The following is a 26,310-nucleotide window of genomic DNA, read 5'->3' on the forward strand; positions in this document are numbered from 1 at the left end:
TCTCATTTAGGCCCACGCCTACAAGGGAGGGTTTATTAAAATTCCTTCAGCTTAAGCTGACGCAGGTTCAGGAAATCTGCTTAAGCCAAGCCTGACCTACATAAGGCTTCAGACTGAAGAAGACGAGAAGAAACAAGCAAAATACACTTTTGTATGAAGAGCCCAGGCACACGCAGGATTTAAAGACATAAAGGTTTAAAGATTAGCACGTTACCCGGCTAAAAATTACCTAATTTAGCCGGAGTAACAAGCTCTGACACATCTCCCTCGCTCTCTCGCACATCGCGCAAACTGAAACCGCACTCGGGATTTCGCACGCAACGGGCGGCCGAAAAAAGGGAGAGGAGAAAAAAAAAAGAGAAGAAAAAAAAAAAAAAAAGCAACAATTGTTTTTTTTGGGGGGGAGATTTATTGAGTGTTACACCGAGCGGGCAGATAAGCGCGGCGTGTGTAGGGAGCTCCCTCAGAGAGCCCCCGGCCGGCCGCCGCGCTCTCTCTCTCTCTCTCTCTCTCTCTCTGGCGGTATTTGCATAATGCTGGTCCTGCTGTCAATCAGCTCCAGCATATCCTCCAGCTGGTTAGGTTACACTCGGCCTTCCAGCAAAGCTAAGCTTCTCCTGCATTTTGCCAGCCTGCTCCCGCTACCTCCACAGAGCCTTCTTAAAGCGGCAGCCGCCGCTCGCGGCCCGGCGTGTGGCGGCGGAGGGAGAAAGCGAGCAAAAAAAAAACCCACCCAGATCCTGGTGAAATGATGATAAAAATAAAAAAAAACACGCCCCAAAGGCGGCGGCGTGAGGGCTGAAAGGGCTTTTTATCCGGCTTTTTCTCCTGGCTGCAGCCCGCAGCTGTGCCCTGCTGGAACATGCCTGCCTCTCGGGGCGTGTGGCATCGCTGTGGTGGCGGCGAAACGGCCTGACCTGCCTCACGAGATGGCTCTGTCCCAAATTTCTGGGCCTGCCATCGTGAGTGAAAGCTGGGGGAAACATGCTACCTGCATGGTGATGCTTGCAGGCACTCCTTTGGGGTGAAAACCTGGCTTTTAGGGGCACAACGTGCGTGCTGTGTCGGTGCCTCCCAGTTGCCTGCTGCCAAGCGCATCACCTTGAGCCAGGCCTGAGCACAGAAAACGCAGGCGAGGTTTGAAATTTAACAAAATGAACAAAGCAGAGGAAGCTGCAGGTGGAAGGGAAGGTGCTCAGCACCACGAAAAGCAACAGCTGAGTTTGAAGAACCGCGGACGTCGCTGCAAGAGGCCAGAGGGTGGAAAGAAACACAAGCTGAGGTGGTGGCAAACAGCCTCTCCGGCTTAACATGTTCAGCCTTGACAAGAAGGGAGCCTAGGAGGGGGGGGTGAAGGCAAGAGAAATCTAATTATAGCTTGAAATATCTATCTGCAGGCAATAAGGATCTAGGTATAAACTTGCTTGCTCGAAGGGGAAAAATCCCCGAGCAGACGCGAGCCGCAATCAAAACAAAAAGCCTGAAACTAAACGAAAAGGAGACTTTCACCGTGAAAAAGCAGCCAGCGTTTACAACAACAAGCGTGTTTGGAACAACTTCCCGAGGCTTGGCTTGCCCACACCACCTCACAAAACTGTGACCGGTCCGCTTTGCTGGAGCTGCTTTCAAGCCAAGCTTAAATAAAGCATTTTATGGGCTGAAGCCCGTTTCGGGAGAGTCTGAGAAACAAAATACTGCTGTGGTTAGAAGCACTGCGTGAAAACCACTACTTTTAAACACCTAATCCTTCCCTATTTCCCCACATTTCGCTCTTAATATTACTACAGAGTGGGGTACTAGCGGTTAAATAAAATAAAATGAAATAAAAGGAATATGCCTCATGTATTTTAGGCTTCTGGGAGTATAGGAATCAAGAAGCCAGAGAAGAGCCCACCCTCAGATGTTTAAGGAGCTGTGCAGGCCCCAATCTCTTGGCTTTTAGTGACAAAACTCAGGGCCAGGCTGTGTGAGTGAAGGCTCCTCCCCACAAGCACCCAGCAGATGTCCACCATCGGGCAGAGGAACCCCAAAAACCCCAAGGAAAGAAGGGGAGCCCTCGGCACGGCTGCTCCAGGCCTGCCACAGAACCAGGGCCCAGGCTCGGGACCCTTCCCACGATGATTTCTTTCGAGCCAGCGCCCGAAGGAAGCAGTCTGAATTACATATTGTTCTGCCGGAGTGTAAAAGAACCCTTGTAAAAAACGCAGCCGGCTGCCAAACAAGATATTTTTTTCCCCTATTTCTTTTTTTTGTTGTTGTTGTTGTTTTTAAATAGTTCTGCTCATCAGCCTAAGGTCATGTCAGTACTCGGGTGAGGAATCACAGGAGGTGAGAAGGCTGCGTATTAGCATCACGTGAAGACTTCTCTCAGCTACCAAAGGTGTAGCAATGAGACAGCTGAAAAAAAAAAACTGTTGTCCCCCAGCTTTTTTGTGCTTCTGCCCCTGCCCCGTGCTGATATTAGCACTCAAAGCAACTTTTTTCCCACATTTCCTTAGTTCCTTCTTTTCAAGAAGCCTGATGCTTCCCAGTTTAAACGTTAGCATCTAAAACCCCAGTTTTCAAGTGGATGAAATCTTCGTCTTTGGAAATTCGTGAAAAATGGGAGCTGTGAGAGTAGATCGGAATATCTAGAGAATGGAAAACCATCACAGTTACTCAAGGACTGAGCAACAGGCCCTTGCTAAGGTTGCAGAACTTAAATAGTTGGGAAATAAGGCTCGAAACTACAGGTAATAGGTAAGTCCAGGGCTTTGCAGTTGAAAATTATGGAATAACTGGGGAGAGAAGAGGGAGAAGGATCCTTTGTCAAACATGCTGAGGAAGAATATCCCCATGACAAGCTTTTATTTTTGAAGAAAAAAAAAGGGGGGATGATCTCTACAGGGTACACACACAGAGAGATAATTAAGGAGGAGACCCTAAAAAAGAATGTCATGAAAGTTGAAGTTTGGAGCAGACTTATTAATGAAGTGAATTGCACTGGTCCAGGCTGGGACCTTTAAATGCAAATAATATTAAGTCAGTAAAGGGCTGCTGAACTCTGCAAGGGTGCTCTGCCCACAGACGAGTAGCTTCAGAGTAAGTCTAAAAGAGATCTACTTTTCTTTTATTTAATGTGTAAGCACACCAGCTCTGGGTAGGCCTGGGTTTGGCATTTGCAGTCCGTAGAAGCCGGAGAATCTTAAGAAGAAGAGAACAACTGCAAGATTTGATCCCAAATCTGAAGTGAAACCCTGATACCCCCGTGCTTATGAGAAACCGTAAGAGGATTGAGCAGCTCCGGCTGCGTTACACGTCTCTGAATATATTGGGGCGTACTGGCAGCAGAAACATTTGGCAAGCACCGAGGCAGTTGCTCACTCGTGCAAATGGGATTTGGCAGCTGCAGAAGAGGACTTGAGAGGGTCTGTAGGTAGCGAGGGCTGCACAAGTTCCATGAGGTCATCGCACAGCCTTCTGCGCTGACACACCAGCGAGGTGGTGCCAAGCCATCCGATCCGCCCGGAGGGCTGGCTGCAGCAAAGGGTGGCTGAGAAAAGTTTTCGGCTCCAAAGGTCTCCCGTGGTGACAGCTGTTTCGTGGGTAAGCTCCCAAATTAAGGGGCTCAGGCATTACTCGTTACGAAGAGGGCTGAGGATGGTGAAGAATTGAGGGCCAAAAGTTGCAGAAAAACTTTACCTGGAAGCTACTATGCTTGGACATATTCTCTCCAGACACTGAGAATTATTTTAAGATCATTTAATTTAATTTTCAAATAGCTTTCCCATTTCATTCAGTTTTTTTCTCGTTTCACCATCACCTTTACACTTTCTTCTTCCTACCCTCACCATACCTGAACCCCTCAGACCGCTCCTTTCCCTTATCCTTGCACAAATATTTCTAAACCTCTGCCCAGCATTTGGGGTAGGGAGGGCAGGAAAGGAAAAAAATAAAGAGAAGCTTTAACTCTTTCTTCTGCATCTATTTCTGTCATCAGCATCTACCATATACTCAGGGCTAACATCTGACTAACAGTTCTTGCAGCTTCTGGGCACTTGGATCTCAGGACAGGGCCAGAAACCCCAGAAGTTAACAGTGTAATTATTACCTTTGCACTGCTCTCCTGAAGCTAGCCTGAATTATGCACTCCAGAGCTCTCGTGTCCTCTAAAATTCCTGGCGTAAAAGCTAATTATGCATCCGTCCCCTCTGCTGATGCTAAGTGTTGTCTCAACATCTAGCCCACTGAAATGGGAAATATTCAGATTAGGTAATTACGCCGGCCTTCTCCATGCCAAATTTTAAAGGATTTATCTTCATCTCAATCTGACATTCCAGCCCACACATTCAGATCTGCAATCATCCTTCAAACAAGTTTGGCTTAAAGCTACAGGGCTCCGAATTATCCTACTAAGTGCCCGTAGCGCCACAAATAAGCTCTTCGCTTTGTATGTTAAGAAAAGGGAGCAGCATCGTTCTTTACAAACTCAGGAGTGCCTCCGGTTCCTAAGACACTCTTGCACCTTCTCTGATCCTGGTTTTCAATAAGCTTTTTGACAACTGACCAGAAGCAGCCACGAAATACAGGAAGGTTTCAAAGTATGGTTTTCTTAGGATATTTGTGTTCTTAAATCCCCATTAGCAAGATAGCCTCTAGAAAAAAAAAAAAAAAGGATGTGAGAAAAGCCAAGTTTCTGCAATTCTCCCATCTTTTGGAGATTAGTCTTTAATAGTAACCTCAAAACACTTCCCTACCCACTACTCCATGCATTTGACACAGGAGCAGCTTTCTCCATTCTTCTGGTGTGCTCAGAGCAGCTATTTTGAGGGCCCTGAGATAACAAACTGGCTTACCGCTATCCCGTTGGTTTTAGGAACGTCGTCTTGTGACAAAGCTTCTGCTGGGGGGGAAGCCTAAGGCCCGAAGCCAGAAGCTGGGGCTGAACTCGAGTTATGCTGGCATGGCAACAAAGGGGATCCAAACAATGGGCAGAGCTACAGAAAAATTTGGCGACTATCTTTGAAGGGATCCGGGCCAAGTCTGTAACAGTGCTCATTATAGCTCAAAAAAAACCCTTCCACTTCACTTAAATAAGGCATTTCTCATCCTTTACCTGGTTACATTCTCTCCCATCTTCCCTGAAATCCAGCTTTGTATCTGTTGGAGACAGGAGGGTGCTGGGGGGGAGCAAACCCACATCCCACCCCCACGACGGGGCTTTCTGAAGGGTGGGAGCGGAAAATATCTGAGAAATTTAGAATGGCACTGAATTTCCTCTTTTGTCCATCTTCACTCCTTACTCACGGCCTGATAATAAATTCTGATAGTGAAGGAGAAATTAAGAAGGAAATTATATGGACGGTTTCCCCCAGAATGAATGAAGAAACTGGAACTACCTTTACTGCTAAACCTAAATTGTTAAAAAATAGTCTCTACACAAAGCATCTCCTAAGTTCCTTATTTCAAAATTACAGTGTTAGGTGATTTCATATCCTACATATTGCAGACTATATATCACATATTTGCATGCAATTGCCAAGGAGTTAAATAATAATAAATATATTGGCTTAATCAGTTCATTTTCCAGGCCCACTCCCACCCTGGAAAAAAGGGAGTTTCCTTTATATCTGCAGTTTCAACGCTAGATCTCTGTGTCCACACTAAAAAGAGCATGTAAGTCTTTTTTTTTTCTTGCTTACAAATTGTAATTTTTCAATAATTTATGATAAAAACAAAGGAATAAAGCATAAAAGATTATTATCTTTACGTGCAGCATAGCTCTATTCAGTAGTGAGTATACCTTTTGTTATTGAAATGTAACGAAACCAGCAGTTTGTGTTGTTTCATTGCAAAGAAGCAAACACCACTCGGTTTACTAGGCAAGCTTCTACTGAAAAGCTTCCACATTAACCCCTCCAACTTTTTGGGAAGCATTGGGTTCTTTCCATCTAAAACAACTCTGACGTGCGTTTCCTTTTCTGACCATGCAGCACCCTTCTGATTTCCAGTTTCCTTCCCCTCTCCTTCGTTATCTCTGTGAGTCCAAATGCACATATCAGAGCACATCTAAGTAGGACACAGGAAAAGTTTATTTCGCTGCCATTTCACTGCCCTTTTCTCAAACGTGTGAATATCCTGGTTATGTCATCTATCATTACCTCAAGCCTGGTTATTCACAGGACAGCTAGACATGTTCATATCAAATTATAGGTTGTGTGGGACTAACCGTGGAAATATCGCCTGAGCAAGGCTGGGTTTGTTTTACAGCAGCCCATTATAGAGCATCGCAGGTGGCTACCCAGCCCAGGACTTGGAGTTAAGGGGTTGCTGCTGCAGTTCAGGAATGATTTCTCCACTGCAGACCTTCAAACAGGAGAGGCAGGGAAGTCACGGCTGCTGCTTTTGGTGCTTCTGAGCACAGGAATAGAAACCCTTAAGGACGGGGTTCTGGTCTGGCCTCTACCATAAAGCAGGTGAGGAATCTATAGGAAGAGTGAGGGGGAAAAAAAAAAAAAGATTGAAGGGTCATGAGAACAAGAGCAATGCCAGCAGCACAGCGATTGCTGGCCAGCAGGGTGCTTGGCCAGGAGGTGACAATCTGCAGCTCTACCTACCGGGGCTGATGGATAAATGAACGCTTCTGGTTCGTTTAGCAAACGAACATCACAAAAACCATCTCTGAACGGTGTCAGATCAGAGACACAGACGATTTCTTTCCAATATATTTACTCAAACATCAGCCTAATTTTCTAAGGCACACTTAGCTGTTATTAGGAGCTACACGTGGCTACCCAGTATCTTTTACCCAAAGAGTTAACTGCTTTACCAACTGTTTATGAAAACATGCAAGGGGCCCACTGAACTGCAGCTGCACCACTAATACAGGCACACAGTAAAAATACTCAACAGGAATATCTTTTCCAGCTCAATTTGTAAAGGGCAGTAATGGAAAGGAATGAAATAATAGAAATTACAATTAATACTTGCAAAGATACTTCAGTAACTCTAGCAATGGTATGCTTCCTTATAAGACGTCAGGTCTGAATGTCTTTGGTTGTGTTATCTAGCAACTGGAAATAGGCTGAAATTGCACAGTATGAAAAAAACCTCCAAATAGCATTTTTTAAATCCTCTGATTAACAGTGATAGGCAATTGAGTGGTGCTGTCATGATTTACTGAAAAGTAAATTTTCTCATATAGCATTCGTATTAATTAAGAGAGTTTTGTATTCATATCAAGTGAGAAGAAACCAGGCTAACCTGTAACAACGCTCGAGACAGCTGAAGGAGCCAAACAATCCCATTATGAAAATAAAAATGCCTTAACTGAGGAAAGACGTTAAACTTTACAGGCCAACAAACTCAGCAAACATTAGCATCCCAGGGCGGTTGGAAAATGTATTCACAACTCCATGCAAATAATAACTACGGTTAACATCATAAGCATGAAAAACACTCTGTCATCATCGGGCGAACACTTTAATCCTGTTCTGAAATACAGTTACAATCTGTCTGCACTGCTAGTTCAAAGGTAATCTCCGAGTTTGGCTTCTGACAAAGTTTCCCTTAGAAGAAGCATTAAGAGATGGTAATGATGGATGAAAGACAAGGGACAAGAGCTGTTTGTCTCCTCGTGTGATGTAGCAAAGCCAGAGGAGAAACAAGTCAAGGTTCTCCTAGGTTAAAAACGCCAACAGAAAGTAAACTGTGAACCCAGATAATAAGCATAAATTAAATTTGTTACGTATATTTTTACCTATAAAATGTTAAGTTGAAGAAGGTAGTGCAGGTGAGAACCCCAGTCCTGGCCAATCCCTCTTACTAGCACCATATCTGAATTCATCACCTTGCAGAGCATAAATCCAACAACATAATCCAGACAGAGCACTAAGACACCGAGGAGATATTGGTCAGAGATTTGCCTGTCTGGGGATTCTTCAAATTATTTGTGTTTGTTTTGTACTTGGTTACAGGACCTCAAAATGGAATGAGGACAAGTAGAAAACGAGGAGTTTTAAGAACTGAAATAATAGTCCAGACACATAAATTTCAATTTCTGTTCAATATTTCTGGGATGGTAAAGTAACTTTCGCTTCTAAAGACACACAGACTTATCCAGTAGAGGCGTATGAGAAAAGTAAGTGACCTCCCCACAGCACACCTGTTGGCAGTGGCGACGAATATTAAGTTCTGAATATGAAAAAAGGGACCAAAGTGATTGCCACACTGCTTACCTCTGGAAACAAACAAACAAAAGAACCCGGGCTGATTCCTAAAGCAGTAATAAAGTTTATTTTCCCACAAAGATATGTATTTATGAAGAAGCATCATTTTCCAGTATTCAGAGCTCATCATAACCACGGTTAGTAATCTGCTTGTTGAACGTCGCAACCTTGCATCTGAAACAGCTTTGAGCCCAAACCCTGGCACCACCACCACAGCTCTCTTAAAACTACACCACATCTCTAGGTTTCACCCTACAACAGTTGCTACAATCTTACTAAAACCTCTTTAGAGGTTTTTATCTCATCTTGCAGAATTTCAGGGTCCTTTTCATTTTACTTTTATTAGTGAAATTTTAGGAAACAAAGCCTATTTTGAGAAGAAGGCTAGAAAAGCAAGTATTTTTTTTAAGCTAGACATGCTGTAATTTTTAGATTGATGGTAGCTGATCAAATCCTTCCTTGTCTACACCCAGAAAAAAGGACACCGTGTGTCAGAGAGCAAGTTTTACTGAAAGCATGCGCAGCATTCTCGGGGCTGGGTTTCAGAAAGATAAAGCTCAACGAGCAGTGCAGTTGTCCGACTGCCCACAGGTGTTCCCTAAGAACGTCAGTGGAAGCCGGGGTATTTATTTACACATTCCACTGCTGCACTGGCAACCCAAGCACAGCAGCTTTCAGCACGATATGGAGTTAGCAAACAGCTTATCATGCGCATTAAATGGTACTGAGACAGTGAACCAAAATAATGCATGCACACAGACCGTAAATCTTGAAATTGTCTTGACGCCCCTTTAATAGGGAAGTCTTTTTTGGTTGAAGAGACCGACAGTCAGATATAATTCCGTTAGGACATTAATAAATAAAGAAATAAATCAATAGTGACCGATTTTCACAACTGGTTCCCATTGCTTTTGAGTTTTGAATTGCTTTGACAAACCAAGTTAATTCACACTACTTTTAAAATCCTTGCTTTATACCAGGTTTTATCAGAGCTTTACAAGGAGCTGCAGGGTTAGCCCCGTGCTACAGACACAGGAAGGCTTGGGCACAAAATGATTTGGTCGGTCACTCAGCGAGGAGTGCAACATCAACAGAAACAGGTCACCCATCACACGACTTATTTTCCCTAAAATCACCACAGAAAACCCACACCAATTGCACGTGGGACACATGATACCAGAAAACATTTAGTATCTTTTCCATTTCACAACTTTTTTGTTGCTGGGAAGACTGCCAGTTTCCCCTGCAGGCCACAGGAAGGTTATTCTGGGGAAAAATTCCACCAGTTATCTTTCAAATGCACTGCCAGAGAGAACCAGCAGGCACAAATTTGCGCAGATGTATGGACAGGGAAGCAGGACCGCTCAAACAGCTTGTCCCACACACACCGAAAGGTCTCTGCAAGTATGGGCATCACGGGAAGAACTGGGAGTTACAGCACGCTGCAGATAAACACAAACCCCATAAAATCAGGCTTAAAAGATGACTGAATTGTCCCACATTACATCTGCCAAAGAGAGCACCTGATGGAATCGGTCCCCTGCCCCAGGGGCCCATCCAACCCCATTTTCTGAGGGTGAAAGCCAACAAGAAGAGTGAATAGGAAAGGATCTTGAGAGCACCTGATGGAGTGAAGGGGGTTGTTCCCTGCCTGGGTGTGGAACTTAGAGGATGCTAGAAAGAGCGCTGGGGATTGCACAAGACTTATACTGCAATTCTTAGAGGAAAAAAACAACAAAAAATAACAACTGGAGAGCCGGGCATACTGCCTGGTTGTGGCTGTCAGTGGGTGATCACCAGCAAACATCGAGCTGGACTAACTGGGAAATAGGAAAAGGGGTTTTGGAGCCAGGTTTTGGAGCAGCCGTGAATCTGGGCCAGATACTGTAGAGACCAGAGGGCCTCTACACACGAAGAGTAGAAAATGAAGACACTCAACCCCACGGAGTCATTCAGGTCCATCAAAGTCCGTTTGCTACCTTTCAGGCGCTTCACTACCTTTGCAATGCTTACTAATTAGCTTTTCTGAGTAATACTCATTATCAGGGTAAAAAAATAATGAATGGCACACGTGAGAGAGCAGAGCCAGTCCTGCTCTGGTTACACGGGGTTAACAACCCACGCTTGAGCCTCAATACCCACCAGGTACACCGAAGAAAACTGCTCAGATCTTGCATTGAAGAAACTCTCAGAAAAGAGAATTCCCTCAGCATGGTTAGCATTCTCTGCATGAGGCCAACAACGTATCCAAATTACAACACTTCTCTATTATTTAGGGAATCCCACCTCTCTTTGTGATGTTACCCTGGGTAACAGCAAGTTGATGATAAATACTCTTCTCGAGGACACACACCTGAAGAGCGGCACTACCAACTGCCTCTTAAAATGTCAACTTTTTGAGTTTGTTTTCCATTTAAGAGACTCACTTGATGTTTGTTCTTGTCACACTCTACCAAGTAGAGCACCAAATAATGGTCCCATTGCACAACACGTTAGTATTTCATAAAAGCTTAGGAAGTAGCACATCACTCGTAAGCTTTTAAATTCTCTCACGTTACACAGCAGTAAGAAAGAACGAGCATCTTACCGGCTTTGGGTGTTCTCAGCATTTTCATTTCCAACCTGCTGCACTTACTGCCGCTGTTCCACGCTGTTGTTGTCTTTACTTTTGCAGTTGGCTCCACAGGCTGTGTAAAATTTACAGTTTGATTCTGGCTGTGTATTTTAGAAAGCCCTGAATCACTTCCCTGTTGCTCATTTATCTGCAAAAAGAGAAACAAGATCAGGATAGCATTACCTTCGAGCAGTTGAAGAGAATTTTTTTTTTAAAAAAGCAACCAGAAGGGATCTTAATAGACATGTGATCCTCATTATCAAACTGTCTACGTAAATATATACAATATTACACAAATATACACATCCCGGTGTTCAGAACAGTAAGTGCAGGAACACAATACCAAACACTGGTTGTGCAAGTGGCTTATGACATGATTTAATAAAAGTCTTCTACAGATAAAATTAATAAAAACTGTTGCATTCTTTTTGGTCAATACTGAAGGTTTCAGAGGAAGTTTCTTTTAGCAAAACTGCAATTTCAGTGGCATTTCATGAATAAGTATCGTGTTTTCTGAAACTGCTTTTGTCACAGCATTCCAAACATCTGAATTCAGAGTCCAGGCCAACGTGCCTCATCTGCATTGAGAACTGTATTTGGGCTCAATACTAATTACCTTTATTACCTATATTATTAATACTTATTACTTTTATTCTAAAGACATTTTTCTGTATGCATTTCAGAGTAAGAGAAACCTATCAAGATCAAATCTTGTAAGAGCAAAGGTACCAATGTCTGTTTGAAACAGATTGATTGTCTAAGCTGGAATTGTCTGTGGTGAGCTCAATGCTACCTTTTAGTAACAATGGTGTTCAAATAGATATAATTTTTAGTGCATTGTTCAGTTTTACCTCCTTTAATTTCATGTCCTGGTCCACCTCCTTAGTTTCAGTCTTGGGACAGAGCGCATTACTTTTTCCTGGTGGTATAAACTTCGGCTTTTTGGATACATTTCCTAGCACTTGACTTGGAGCTGCCGATCGCCTCATATTTGGTTGCACTGCCCTGGAAAAAATGAAGCAGATAAGACAACTGCAGTCAGAACAAGCTTAAATATATAAATAGATCCATAGGGGACAATATAAACATACTTCAAAAACAACAACAAACAAACAAAAGCTTGCATAGCGTAAAAGATTTTCAAATAACAATTTTAATTCTTAAACGTAACACAACATATGAAAAAGAAATCTAATTGTAATGCCTTGTTTAAGCACTAAGAAAGATAAACTACAGCAATTTCTGCAGTTGAACCTTTCCTTTTTCATTTGAAAAGCCAGAAATGCAGTTCTCAAGAGCAAGAAACGCTCTGGAGATGAACGGTATAGGGTTTCTTATCAAACTGCCATATCATCTTCCTTATCAACAACTAAGGTAACAGAACTAACTATTCTAAAAACTTAAAGCTTAATTTTGAAAAAAAAAAATATTAGTAAACAATGAACAAGGAATGGTGAAGTTATATATCATTTCTGGAAGTAACGTTTTGCATCAGACAGTCAATTATATAGAATCACAGAATGGTTTGAACTGAAAAGGACTTTAACTGAAAATCAGACTGCTCTGCGGCAAAAAGAGGCTGCTACATACAAGGCCTCTGAGCTGCTCTGATGCAAAAGGCAAAAGATGGGTGGTGAAGGAGACCAAGCATGCAATGCCAAAGTGTACTTTCTTTCATGTTTAGAAAATTAGTGCCTTTGAGAACTGGATGTTGCTTGCATTTTTTCTTGTGTTCCTTTGTGGTCTAAGGAAAGTCATTTAACCCAAACTTTCTGGCAGTAGAGATTTGTCCAAGTGCCTGATTTGAGAATCAGTCTCATTTGTAGTAAAACTGAACACTTGCAGGTGCAACTGGAAGGTGCAGTATGAATACATCAGCTGTAGAATGACAGAATGGTTTGGGTTGGAAGGGACCTTAAAGATCATCTAATTCCACCCCCCTGCCATGGGCAGGGACACCTCCCACCAGCCCAGGTTGCCCAAAGCCCCATCCAGCCTGGCCTTGAGCACCTCCAGGGATGGGGCATCCACAGCTTCTCTGGGCAGCCTGTGCCAGGCCTTACCACCCTCTGAGTGAAGAATTTCTTCCTGATGTCTAATCAAAATCTACAATTAGATTTGGATATCAGTCATTCCAATATCTAAGAGAAGTTTGGAATTCAGCAAAGAATGACCTCAAAGTTACAGCTGAGATTATCACTCTCAACTACGTGCACTTGAACAGTGGAAGGAATGTACTCGGTGTTTTCCATTGAAACAGAAGACTGTTATCCTCCCAACCAACCTCAGAACAAAACCAAGTATACACTAAAATTAACATGGCAAAGTATACCTGCAACCATTCAAATAAAAAAGCTACAATCTTAATACTTCAAACAAGAAACAAAATCCAATAAAGAAACCCAGCAGCTCAAATGACAAAGATAAGCATGGCCCAGCAATTTATGAACATGCTTTCACCAATTGCAGATACAATCACCTCCACCATCCTGAAAGTATTATTTGCATCCTGTTCCAAGAAGCACTGTGTATTACTGTACTTATTTTTTTTTTTTTTTACACTATTCTGCACTCCAGTGGCCTACCGGGGCACAACAGCCTTTCTTTCCCAGGTCAGCGCAGAGCTAGTAACAGAGCACTATTAAAACACATTGCAGGCATGCAGACACTATCTACGCTGCTGACAGTACTGCTGTCTCGGTTACATCTGCACACATTTGCATGATTTGCACATATAGGATGCTGTTTCTAGATGTAAACCTTGATGGCAAAGCAGCCTCCTCTAACTGCTATTACTCCCACGGTGGCTGTGCTGTTAAAAATACGAGGGAAAAAGAGGTCTCTGTCAAGAGTTGTGGCAGCTCACACAAATTTGGCCTGCTGAACAGCACCGTTACCATAACCCTCACGGGATATGGGAGTGGCTCTGTCATGATAACAGGAGCGTGGTCAAGAAATGGGCCTTCTCTACCCAGCCCTGCGGGTGACGGTGAGACTCGGTCTTTTTATAGGGTTGATGCAGGCATAGCCAGGTCGAGGAATAGCTCCAGATGCCAGCTAATTTGACCAACAACCAAATGTGCCCTTCGTAAGGAGAGAGTCACCAAGAACTGGGGTCTTCCCGTCCTTGCAACACATTGGGTTTGGTTCTGGGGAAGCTGCTGGAGGCGACGATAACAGCGCTGCACTTAGCAGTGACCCAACCAGACCACAACAAGCGTACCGTGAAACCACAGCCTAAAACACCTCCCAGCTGCACCTGTTTTTGCAAGCAACGTACTCCGTGGCGTGTTTCTCTCTGCACATCTGCATGAAAAGGAAACACACGCACAAAAAGTACTTCAAAACGGTGCAGGCTCAGCCCAGCGCCCCGCCACAGGGCTGGCAGCCACGTTAGCACCAGCCCGGGGGCTGCTCCCCCCAACGCTGGAGGCTGCTGGCACACCTGGGCAGGCTGGACGCTTTCTGGACGCGGTCAGGAAGCTGTAACACGGGAATATTTTTTGTTTTGTTCCTGCAGGCAGAGAGCTGTCCCCTCGGATGTCGGGATTAACCTGAGGGGGACTCGAATCGAGCAAGGATTTGGATACAAAAAGCACCACGATCGCTGCTAGCTACCCACGCCGCGCGGGTATTTAACATTTAGCGTAACTAAAACAGCTAATTAAGGAAGCTGCCTCCCACAGGAGGCTCGCAGGAGACCCCCCGAGCCCCGTGAGGGCCGGAGCCGCCCGAGCAGCCCCCGCTCCCTGCTCCCCGCCCGCCGCCCCTGCCCTACCTCAGGCCCGGCCGCTCAATTCGCCCGCCGCCGTCCCCCGCCGGCCGCGCTGCGCATGCGCCGGGCACCTTGCCTCAGCCAGCGCGCATGGCTCGGGGGGTAGGGAGCCGCCCAGCGCCACACTCAAGATGGCGGCCGGGCCGCGCTGGGGGCGGGAAGGGCGACGCGCTGCCGTCAAGCGGCGCTGCCGCAAAAGGGCCGTTTGCGGCGGGCGGGGCCGTGAGGCGAGCGGCGGCGGCAGGTGGGTGCTGGCGGAGCGCCCTCAGGGCTCCGTCAGGGGTGTGAGTGGGGATTTATGGCAGAAATCAGCCCCGCTCCGCCCCGAAAAGCGGCTTTGGTGGCTCCTCAGGGCTCCGTGAAGTGCCCTGGTGTCCCTCGTGGCTCTGCGGGCAGGGCAGGGCTGTGGGGAGGGCTGTGGGAGGGGGAGCTCGGCCCAGGCTGCTGTGGGAACCGTGTGGAGGGGAGAACTTGGAGGACCTGAGGCAATTCGCTCCTAAAAGCAGCTGGTTCCCCGCTGTGCCCCAAGTGGCTGTAGAAATAGCGTGTGTTGGGGCACTTGAAGGGGTTAGTCCGCTTCTTCGGGCATCAGTGGTGTTTTAAAGTGGCTTACAGGGGCTGTGGCACTGCCATAAGGCACCCCAAATGTCACTTCTGTGTTGCCTTTGTTGTGTTGTCTTTGGGAGAGTCGGAGCTGAAGCAGTCGCACGTTAATGGCACCCCAGGGCTGGGCTCAGCACGAATTGCTTGTTCTTCCACCCACAAAAGGTTTCTGGAGATGTGTCTTAGTGACGCACGTCTTTAGTGCCATCGTGATTCTGACAGCCTTTGTCTTGTCACATAAACACTTTTTAAAAAATACAGAAACTACCCTAGAAGAAAAAAAATGCAGGTCACTAACATATCACAGTCCTGCTTTTACAACAGAATGGCTTTGCTGTGCTGGGTGTTTGGCAAGCTGTTCCTTTACATTGCTGGGACCTGCCTACCACCTGTATTTTCCCTATTTTTACACCCACCCAAAAACCCTCTGAAGGCAGAGCAGAACATGGCTCAGGGCTGCCTTCAAGCGTGCCTCTGCCTGGCAGTCTGGGGTGACAGCTACTGAAAAAGGATTTAATGTCTGCTGATTGTGGCTGGGATGGAGTTAATTCTCTTTGAGATAGCTGGCATGGTGTTATGTGTCGGATTTGTGATGAAAACACGTCGATAACACGTTGATGTTTTAGCTGGTGCTGAGCAGCATTGACACAGAGTCAAAATCTCTTTGTTTCCATGCTGCCCTGCCAGCAGGGAGCTGGGAGGGGACACAGCCCGGCCAGCTGGCCCAAAGGGACCAGAGGGATATCCCGTGCTGTGTGAGGCTGTGCTCAGCAAGAAAGCCAGGGGGAAGTTTGCCAGGGCTGCTGTTGCTCAGAGGCTGGCTGGGGATCAGTTTGCTGGTGATGAGCAGTTCCGTTTTATATTGCTTGTTTTCCTTGGGTTTGTTTTTCTTTGTGTTTTTAAATTGTCTTTATCTAAACCCCCAAATTGTCTCACTCTTACCCTTCTGATCCTCTTCCCTGTCCTGCTGTGGGGTGAGCAAGCAGCTGCGTGGTGCGTAGCTGTCTGCTGGGGTAAGCCACAACGCTGGGGGAGATCATTGCACGTCGTGGGGAATTAGAAAAAAATAATTTAAGCAACGGAAAAGCGAACAGCATGTGATAGCTTCTGGTTTCTTGCCTTCCAGGTTTGGCACCTGCAAATTGCAGGTTTCCTCAGGGACAGCGTTGCTGGTAATGGCCAGGTGATGGGCAGAGCTGTGGACCAGAGAAGCCGGAAGGAAAGTAAGGTTTGGAGCTGTTAGTGGAGTGCGGGAAGGCAGTGACACCTGGTGTAGTTTCAAAGTCAAGAAAGGAGAAATTACAGGGAGGGAGAAGAAATTGAAAATGATGCAGTTCTGCGGTGAAAGCACCGAGCAAAGTGATCTGTACTGCTAGAGTGTATGGCAGCTAGCTGATCTTCTCCCTCCACTTATTTCTTGACTAAGTACATCTCTTGAAGGGAAAGCTGCCTGTATTCTGAGACTAAAAATGTGCCATGACCCATCGTACAAGCAGCAAAGATTGCGGTGTTTTGTAGGGATGTTGCTGCTCCAGCATCAGTCCTTAAAACATACCGACTGATTGCAGTGTTTACCTCAGACACATTTGTCACACTCGTTTTTCTGTCAAGCACGAAGGAAGTTTTGGTCTCCCGCTCAATAAAAACGCTCTTTCCTGCATGCTGATACTCCTGAAACTTGCTGAAATAAGCTAAACAGCGCCTCGAAGATTCAGTGTTCAGGGATCAACAGAGTGTGTGCAAGCTGTAGCTGACAGCGTCCGCAATTCCCATGGAAAAAAAAACCCTGGAGCAGCAGAAATAGAGTTCCGCTGATGTATATTATGGCTCTGTAAAAGCTTTCTGCAAGCTGAATCCTCTGGGATCCACCAAGCTAAGATCCACAGGCGGCTAAATGCTGACTGCGAAATCTGCCTGGGACCTTGTCAGGAGCCTGGAGCGTGCCACGTGCTGCTGTGGTTAGTAGGAACGAAACACAGCACTGAAACCATAGCAGATGACGTGTTTTGTTTGGGCAGTGTACGTGCTGGCCTGTGTTATGCATGCTCCCATTGCAGGTTTTATTAACTTTAATCTTAGCAGTCACCCTGTTAACACAAGCATCTCTCACGTTCAGTAAAAACACGCTTTGTTACTCAAATATTTAAGATCTTCCCAATTCCAGATTTATATTGCATTAATGAAGAGGAACCACCAAGTTATTTTTTTTCCCTCTAGAGCAAAATATTTCTTTAATCATTATCAATATTACTGTAGTCATTAGAGATCCTTACTGGTCTTAACCAGGTCTAATTCAGACTGAGAGCACCCTAGACAAATAAATCAGATCTCTGACCAGCTAGCACAGATTATTGTTGAATATCATATTGCAATTACTGAATATCGTCCTAGGGGATTTAAGTGATGAATTCCTTTCTAATTTTTTAAGCGTGCAACCTGAGTTATGCTATTTGTCAATGCTATGAACTTGACTGTGGTGATTTTAAGAACAAACTGTGTAGCATGCCTGGATAAAACCAGGTTAGGTAAGAAACCTACATCATTTTAAGGAATAACAGTTTAACAAATTTCAGTTGCTACTTTTCACTAATACTGAGTTCTGTTGTCAAAGAGAGACTGATGATTTATTTTTTTCCCTAGTCTAGTCAGATCTCTTGTGTTGAATTGTAGGTTTTACAGTGCCGTACTTTTTAAAGCTTTGTTTTAATGTTTTAATGCTGTTAGGGCAGCTTTCCATTCATCAGCTGGCTGCTTAGGCATAGGACTTGCTAACTTAGGGAACACAACTGAGCCCTTTTCTTTCTAATTTTTCTTACAGACATAATAAAGCAGTGAGGAGAAACTGAAAGAAAGAAGCACTGCATATGTTAAAGATCGGAAAACTGTTTCTGAAGTATTTGGACAAAAAAAAGTATATAAGAAGTAAAATCTAAAAAGGTAAGACGTTTTCTTTTTTGTTTATTTGTATTATTTAAAAGTCTCGTAACTAGTTAACCTATAAACCCTGAGTGGGTTTACAGAAGTGATTTTGTATGTTAAGGAGGAAGGCAAAATCTAAACCATTTTCTTTTAAGTGAACTCTGAGTTTTTGCCAAATTCTAATAGGCTTTTTCTCATATCTTTTTGATGAAGGTAGATTGCCTCTTAATTTTTCTCGTAAAATAGATCTTGTAGGAGAAGAAGAAAGCTCCTCATGATTTCAGGGCTATCATGAGGATAAGTTTTGGCTTTTTTTTTTTTTATCATAAGTTTGGGCGTTTTTCTCCTCCCCAAATATTAAGTATTTCTCTAGGCATGTGGAGATCTCATGCTCTTCCCTCTGGAGTGGAAGTCTACAATGAGTAGGGAATCTCAGGTTGTTTGTTTTTTTTCCCCTCCAGTATGAAAGCAACGCATAAAGTTGTATGGAGTTCATAAATACAGTCCAGTGGCTGGTGCTACCCCAGTTACTGGCTTGTATTGTCACCGGTACAGTTCTATTTCAGCTCTGCATTCTCTGTGTTCCTACATTTTGCTTCCAGGCCTTTTGTGGATCTAGCCGTAGACAAAGAACAAAGAGGACGAAGGCTGCTTTATTTCTCTCTGTTGTTTTAATAGGTTCGAAGCGTGTGGGAAGCATGGGTTATGACATCGAGCGGTTTGTTGGCTACGTTAACGAAGGGCTCTTATGCTCCATCTGCCGTGATGTGTTAGAGGATCCGCTGCAGGCTCCTTGTGAACACGCTTTCTGTACTGCTTGCATCCACGGCTGGCTCGTTCATCACAGTAACTGCCCTGAAGACAGACAAGCGATTGATGTGTCTGTGCTACGACCTCTGTACAGGTATACAATGATCTCACTGTATGTTAAGATTGTATGAATTTCGGCGTTTTCAACTCTTGTCCTTTGCTGTCACCCATTTTCTGGAAACTGATGACCCGCATGGAAGCATTTTGTATTCATTATAACTAACTTTGGAGGTAGGAAGGTTTCAAAATGGAAAGAACGCTTTTGTTCTCTGCCTTCTTATATCTTGAGTGCTGATGATAGATGTGTGCCTGGATATTACCCTGAGTATCTTCTACAGTACAGTGCCAAAACTTTCCCATATCTTTGTAACAAAAGTGGGCAATGCAGTTCCTGAGAACAAACTGAGCAATGTGTATCTGATGTTTTTCTTTTCAGTCCTACAATTAGTTCACTTTTTTGTATTTCCTGCTGTCATCAATACTCCCAGTTCCATCAGTAGACACTGCTTGGTGTTTAACTCTTGTATTGTCTAATTGATCTTGCTCAGATTAACAGTTATGTTTAAAATCTTCAGCTGCAGGCATTAAATTAACTCCATTAGTACTCCCATTACTTCTGTCACTAATGAGAGTTTACTGCATTGAAAATTAAAATATAACGTACACAGTTCAATTCATACATTGTTCAACTTACACATCGAACAAAAAACCACCACATTGTTCAAATCTAGAGTTCAATTTATACATTGTTTAGTCTGTACTCACTGTGGCCAGTCTGCTTTGGCATGTTTATAAACGCAAGCTAAAACTTAAATGATGAATGATTAGCCAAAGTGTTTGGTGATATCTGCTGAACTAATGAAAAGGCACAGTTGAATTCTTTATTTCTGAATTATTTCTTTTATATATTTGCACATTTGATTGTGGAGACTGAGTTTTCCACTAACATTCCGTTGTTTATTTTAAGCCTGTTATTTGCAATGTTGTCACCTGAATGCTTAAAAATAAATGTGGAAATTGATTATTCACATTTTTTTTCTAATAGAAATTTGAATTTTAGTTTCTCTTCCCCATTTGGAAAATTAGATTTTTTCAATAATGATCAGAGATTTAAGAACAGCTATTCTTTTGTACATAGATATATGAAAAATGATTTAAATCGTCTTCAGCTGCATTGCAAAAACAGAGAGTATGGCTGTGAAATGGTTTGTTCTCTAGAGTCCCTCGACCGGCACGAAAGGGAGTGTGAATACAGCCAGATACCCTGCTCCAATGCTGGTGAGTAACATTCAAAATCAAATCCTATATAAAAAAAAAAAATATTCAGAAAACGTGTATTTAGCATCTTTCTGTCAACAGGATGGCAACAGCGGCCATTCATTTCTAAACAGAAATTTAAAACTTTCGCATGATCTACTCTTTGCAGAAGTATTTTTAAAGGAAATTTATTACCCATTTATGGCAATCATGATCATTAGCAACAAATTCTTATCCAAGAGCTAACCAAAATGAATGAGAGTAATTTAGACATCTCAAACTCTCAAAACGGAAAGACAAATTCATACATTCACAGAAAGCAAAATAAATACAATATTATAATATTACTAACTTTGAAATCCATCGATACAATAGCACCTGCAGAAGTCAAACATGTATAGGTCACAATTTATGAAGCTAGTTGTCTGGTGCACGTGCAGCCACTCACTGTCTCCTGGATTTGACAAAATTATCTTGGAAATGAGAATTTTAAACTAATTTTTTATTTGTTAAATTGATATGTTGGTCTTAAGGCCTTTAAAACAGACCCAAGCTTCCTGAGGAAGAAACATACCATGAAAAAGAAACGTACTGTTAAATTTTCCCAGCCTACTCCATTCACAATGTTGCACGCTCCTAGAAAAACTTAACTTCTAATTAATGATGTTAAGGGCGTAGTTAAGTCTGCCACTGTAATTAATTACGAGAAGATTAAGTTGCTAGCATTGCTCCTGTGGAAGTTACAACTTCTCTCAGCAGTGACTGTTGCAGGTGCTTCAGATTACTGGCAGAGTTGCAACATCTTGTGGCTGCTGCATGGCATTCAAGGAGTGAGCTCTCCAATTCTTGCTCAAGAGAGCACGAGAGTGTATTTTGACTACCTCAATTACAAATCAATACATTTATTAATAAAGCTCTTCTGCAAGGCTCTCTTTTGCAGTTTTCTGTTATGGTTTGTTGGCAAGTTTCATTGCTCTGTTGTTTCAGTTTTCCGGTATCTAATTTTATCCCAAAATGAAATAAAAGGAGCTATAACATACACTATAGCACACAGTGCCTCTCAGATTCAAAGCTAAGACCACAAGTTTCAAGATTTAGTGTTAAATGTAGCAAAAAGCTATGTAGTATTTATTTCTGCTCTTAATCGCTACCAATTTGCAAAGTTTGTATCCTGCCATTTCTGTGAAAATGCTTCTATTTTTGCAACAGATACTAAAAGCTCAGAAATAATTGCTCTTGCTTTCTGTGGCTTAGTATGTAATTCATAGGACCAACCAATGGCTAGGAAAACAATCTCACCTGCTGTTCTACACTACCTGTTCTAGGACCCTTTTTTTGAAAATTTGATACGTTTAAAGAGAAAAGAAATGAAAAACACTGAAGAAAAAAAAAAAAAAAGAAAAAAAACATTTGCGTTCTTCTTCAATTCCAAACATTACAAGCTGCTGGTGTCTTAGCTTGGCATCAGTGTTGTCATTGCTGAAGCTGGTTTAATGCCAGACCAGTGGCAGAAAACTTTACAAAAAAAAAAAATAAAAAATCACTTCTTAATCAATATTTTCAAATAATTTATAAATGTTTTAGAGTTTTTGAGAATCTGTATTAGTTCCAGTGGTGGTGTTGTAAGTACTGAACTTCATATTCTAAAGAACTTGCTTTTTTCACTTCTTAACAGATTCACAGCTGCTTACCTCAGGTTACTTACCGCAGCTTGCTTACTTAAGTGGTCATGTCATTAATTATTTAAATGCTGGTGGTGTAAGTGGTTGACTTCACCTCATTTGTTCCCTGTTCAGGCTGCACCATTCAGGTTGAGCGGCGCAACCTTGATGTTCACCTGGCAGTGTGTGAATATCGGAGCCGCGAGTGCCCCAACGGCTGTGGTTACACCATTCTCAGCGCAGAAGACACGCAGCATAACTGCGTAGCCGAGCTAAGAACCGAGCTAGAGCTACTTCGGTACAAATCTTCTGTTTCTTTGCTGTTTGTATTAGTCTGGGCCTAAAATCACTGCGTAAAGCACTTCAAATACTAGCACGGGATTCTGGTATGTGTTACGTAGTCTGTTCATGAGTTGATATTGGTGGGCCAGGGTGTTGTCATTTGTCCATGCAGACTTTAAATTCTTACTGTTTTGATTTTCTTTTGCTGTTATTTTTTTGTCCACGTTATTACAAATCCTAAAATACCATTGATTGCAGTTGAACACAACAGCGAGCTGACTATAGAAAATGACAAAATACCTACCAAGAACTGGGCTGAAGTTAGAAACTTTATTTTTCCATTGGCCTGATACAGACCCAAGGTCACATTATTTAATAATTTAGTTTATAAATTTACAAATCCTCCTGAATATAAAAATCTCTGATTATTTTGGTTTGTATGGACTGGTAGGTTAAATCTCACAGAGTCTAATTTTCAATTTTGATAAAAATCATGCTTACCATTTGGTAACTATGCATCCTCTTGCCAGCATTTTCTTATTTCCTCTTATATACTTTAAGATAAATATGCTTATATAAGGGTGTTCTTATATGTGTGTGTTTTTCGGTAGCTTTTCCTTTCCATGATGTTCCAACTGGGTTTTTTGGTTTTGTGTGTTTGTTTTCCACATTCTTTCCTGTCTTTTATCTTTCCACCATGTCTTGTGTTCTTGACTGTTGTTGTGAAATCTGGCTCAGATCTGTTTTAAATGCCTGGAGGCGGGAGGAATTCAGATATCTGGTTACTGACCCAAACAAGGTTACTGTAGTAACAGCTAGTTTTTGGCTGTGAGTCTGTGTGAGCGATTAGGTTATGCTCATTTATTGCCATCGTTTAGTCTCCACCATAAAAGTGACAAACTGCCATGTTTAGCAAGCCAGTAATATTCACACGTTATCCTGACTGCGTGTGCTTAGTAATATCAAGCAAGCATACACTATAAGTAAAAGGCAGTAAATCATTTAAGGTCATAAATACACGATCATAGAATTATTTCAGAAATATGATGTATTTTTTCCCTGTGTAGGCTGTCCAAGGTCAGTGTGGTGCCCTCTCAGCAAAATACACTTTTTTTTTTTTTATGCTAGACTTTTTTTTTTCACCAGGACATTTCATCAGGAAAAAGGAATAACAGTAAACACGGCATGATAAGCAGCAAGAATGTGTCACTGGAAAAAAATTTATAGATAATGCTATCGTGCCTCCAGAGAGACATCCTCTAGAGCGTGATGGGAATCAGATCCGGCTATCTGCCTGCAAGAAGGCTTTGGGGAATTTGAATTTTATTTTTTATTTTTCTGTGTGAACAAGACGTAAAAAGGAGAAATACTTTTTCAGGTCAGAAATGATCTGCAGAGTGGAGGAGGCAAAGCATGAGATGGAGTCAAGGTTAGATTCACAGAGGAGGCACATGGTCCAGAAAGAGAGCATTCTGCAGAATGAAATTGAAGAACTCAAGGTAAATCCGATTCCCTCCCTCCTTTTCCCCACCTTTTCCCCCAGCAGTCTAGCGTTTTGCTCTCCCAGTAGCAGCCTTTTCTTTTATAAATGCAGAGGCTCAGATAGATGGGAGTTAAATCAAGGATGGGAAGCAAAACAGATGTTTGCATAGTGCTTTGCCTGGGCTAATCAGCTCTGAGAAGCAGCCTGAGTGTTGCTTTCATGCAGTTTATCTACTTCAAATTCATTTGGAGCTGGCCTGGATACCTCTGTACAAGGACTGCATTGTTCTTTGTGCATGTAACACGTCAGCAGATTGTTCTGAAACCCGTTTTCAGTGTCTAAACAAAGGGCATACATCACAAATCAAACGTAATTAAATATCCAGCCCCTTTTTTGGTGCTGTTCAAAGTGATTTAATCCAGTGCTGCGCTGACACAGAGCCCTGCTGCAGACAGTGGTATTTATACTTTTTTTTTTTTTATGCCAATTCGTGGTCAAAAGGTTGAAAAGTTGCCCTGTAAATTAAATAACATGCAAAGCCACGTTATCTTTTCACACATCCAGTTCTTCTTATATCATCAAATAATGATTATTAAGGCCCAAAGCAGGGGAGATGCTTCAGATAATAAGCTTTTCTTTTTTAAGGGATTTGAGTTTTAAATCCTTGAAGAATATATCAGAATGTAACCAATCCCTTACTTTGGTAGGGCTCTTGAGATAGAAAACTTAAACAGCAACTGGATAAATCCACTCGCTGTTTAACGTAGTTTATGAGAAAATTTTTGCACTTGTAGGAAAACTGGTTTGGAATTTTTGAAAAAAGACCATCTAATAAGGTTAGTGCTGGGTTGTGTCTTAAACTGCTTACATTTCCTCTGCTATCAAAACCAGCATTGCTTTTTTTTTTTTTTATAACCCACCACGCTTACAGGCATGAACAATTCAACTTCTTAACACCATCACTAGGAAAGAGTTTGGTTGCAGAAAGTTTGTATTTGTGTTTCAGAGTCAGATGTCCCGGATGATGTCAGATGTCCGTTCCCTGATGGCTGCGGAGAGGCAGCATCGCCAGGAGCTGGAGCAAGCAGAGCTGGAAAAGCGGGAGTTAATGGAGCTGCTGAGGGGGCTGCAGAAGGACTGTCGGTTAAGCACCACGGAGGGAAGCAGGAAGCCAACAGCCTTCCGCCCACTGACACGACTAGAGAGTGCAAAAAGGAAACCCAGGGAAGTGACAGTTATCTAACCAGAAGTAAGCTCAAGAAGCATTTTTTTCCCTAATTTCTGTGACCATCTGACAGGTTTTTTTTAACTCTCCGTGAATGATTGGTGAACTTCATATCGTTTCTGATTTGTTTGCTTTCTTTTTTAAGCCTGGATTACAGTTTTCTGTCCTCTTGGGCCATAAAAACAGACAGGAGAGTTTTCTCTTACAGAACACTGGGTATTAAACCTGGTAATCGTCACAGATGTTTGTAGCTCACGTTTTCCTAAAAAGAGGGAAGAAAACTTGATTTCTGTCTCTTCAGTGTGTCATTTACAGGCAGCTTTGTACCATGAAAACTGGAATCTTTTAAAGTTGAGGATACTTAAAGTTCTTTTCTTTTCTGGTCCATTAGAGTCCGTTTCAGTCCAGTTTATGCTTATACTTGAAATGGGGAAAAAATGTGATTATCTGTAATGACATTTGGGATGTACTTAATTTGGGGAAAGTCAGCAACAGAAATTAATAGACTTTGTATCATCTGTAGGAGGTGCATCTCCGAGGTGAAAAGAAAGCACTTTAAATTCTAAATCTACTGCTGTGTAACAGCTTCAGGTGAGCTTGACTTACTTCCGAGCTTCTCTTACCTTCCCAGGCTGCTACAGACTGCAGGGCTATGTACCAGAATCAAGGTAATCGTGTTACCTAAAACCTGTTACATAGATCTGTGTGCGACTTGGAGGCTGGGGGAGGGGCTCTTGCATTTTATTTGATAACTCGAGCTTTTCTATGTGAAAGTATTAGCTTTCTACAGGGTCCTTGAAGCCTAAATTCAGCTTATTCAGCACTCGATATTTTTTAACAAGCATATAAATGCTTTGAGGGTGGTGGTCTTAACCTGCTGGGCAGCTGAACGCCACCACAACCACTGTCTGACTCCCGCTCCTCAAAAGAAGGGGAGGAAAAGAAAGAAGGAATCAAAGAAAAAGGCTCACACGTTGAGATAAGGATGATTTAATTAAAGGGGAAAGAAAGTGGGGGAAAAAAAAAGCTTCCTTCTGCTTCCTTCCCCTTTCCCAGCTCTTATTGCTGAGCGTGACACCACGTGGCAGGGATGTCCCTTCCCCACCTCTTGCCCTCCTGGTTTGGGGGTGCTGGAGGGAGCCTGGGGGCGGTGCCAGCGCTGGATTGGGGCTTTTCTCCCTCCAAGTGCAGAGCTTTGAGTAGTTCTGGTTTTCTTTTGGCACATTTAAGGCTATTTGAGCATTAATGTCCACAGCAGAGGAACGTTTGCACGGGGGCTTGGACTTCGAATGTCTTAGTTCTCGAGTCTGCAGCCGTGTCAGAGCTGGGATTTTGCAGCAGACTGACAAAGACTGGACTGAGGGGATGTATCCCTGTAAGGACTGGAGTATGAGTGAGAAACCTGTACAGCTTGAAGACTTTTCTCTAAACTTCTCACAAAGCCTGTTGGCATTGTTTTCAGAGCTATAACTAA

The 26,310-nt window shown here is 43.0% G+C and overlaps 2 protein-coding genes across 5 annotated transcripts in view; one reads left to right on the forward strand and one right to left on the reverse strand.

The window, feature by feature from the left end:
* Positions 1-14,657, reverse strand: part of RAD54B (RAD54 homolog B) — a 56,190-nt gene extending 41,533 nt beyond the window's left edge. Inside the window, exons 1-3 of the mRNA XM_084283075.1 lie at positions 14,600-14,657; positions 11,673-11,826; positions 10,795-10,969 (exon numbers count right to left, since the gene is read on the reverse strand). Coding sequence (XP_084139201.1) covers positions 10,795-10,969; positions 11,673-11,810 — 313 coding nt within the window. The 5' untranslated portion in view covers positions 11,811-11,826; positions 14,600-14,657. The remainder of the gene's footprint in view (positions 1-10,794; positions 10,970-11,672; positions 11,827-14,599) is intronic.
* A 152-nt stretch (positions 14,658-14,809) lies between these two features.
* LOC311206887 (RING finger protein 151-like) lies at positions 14,810-25,122 on the forward strand. Of its 4 annotated transcripts, none has more exons than XM_084282661.1 (8): positions 14,810-14,840; positions 16,326-16,422; positions 18,018-18,136; positions 18,797-19,022; positions 20,067-20,206; positions 21,982-22,144; positions 23,507-23,627; positions 24,618-25,122. In XM_084282661.1, the coding sequence occupies exons 4-8, from the start codon at positions 18,817-18,819 to the stop codon at positions 24,852-24,854; spliced, it is 867 nt and encodes a 288-aa protein (XP_084138787.1). In that variant the 5' UTR covers positions 14,810-14,840; positions 16,326-16,422; positions 18,018-18,136; positions 18,797-18,816; the 3' UTR covers positions 24,855-25,122. The 4 variants fall into 4 exon arrangements, with proteins under 4 accessions (XP_084138787.1, XP_084138788.1, XP_084138789.1 ...); XM_084282662.1 differs by lacking the exon at positions 14,810-14,840 and adding an exon at positions 15,066-15,163; XM_084282663.1 differs by lacking the exon at positions 14,810-14,840 and adding an exon at positions 15,969-16,038.
* Positions 25,123-26,310: the final 1,188 nt, after the last annotated feature.

This window comes from Netta rufina (genome assembly GCF_964035555.1).
Source record: "Netta rufina genome assembly, chromosome: 2".
Lineage (NCBI taxonomy): Eukaryota > Metazoa > Chordata > Aves > Anseriformes > Anatidae > Netta > Netta rufina.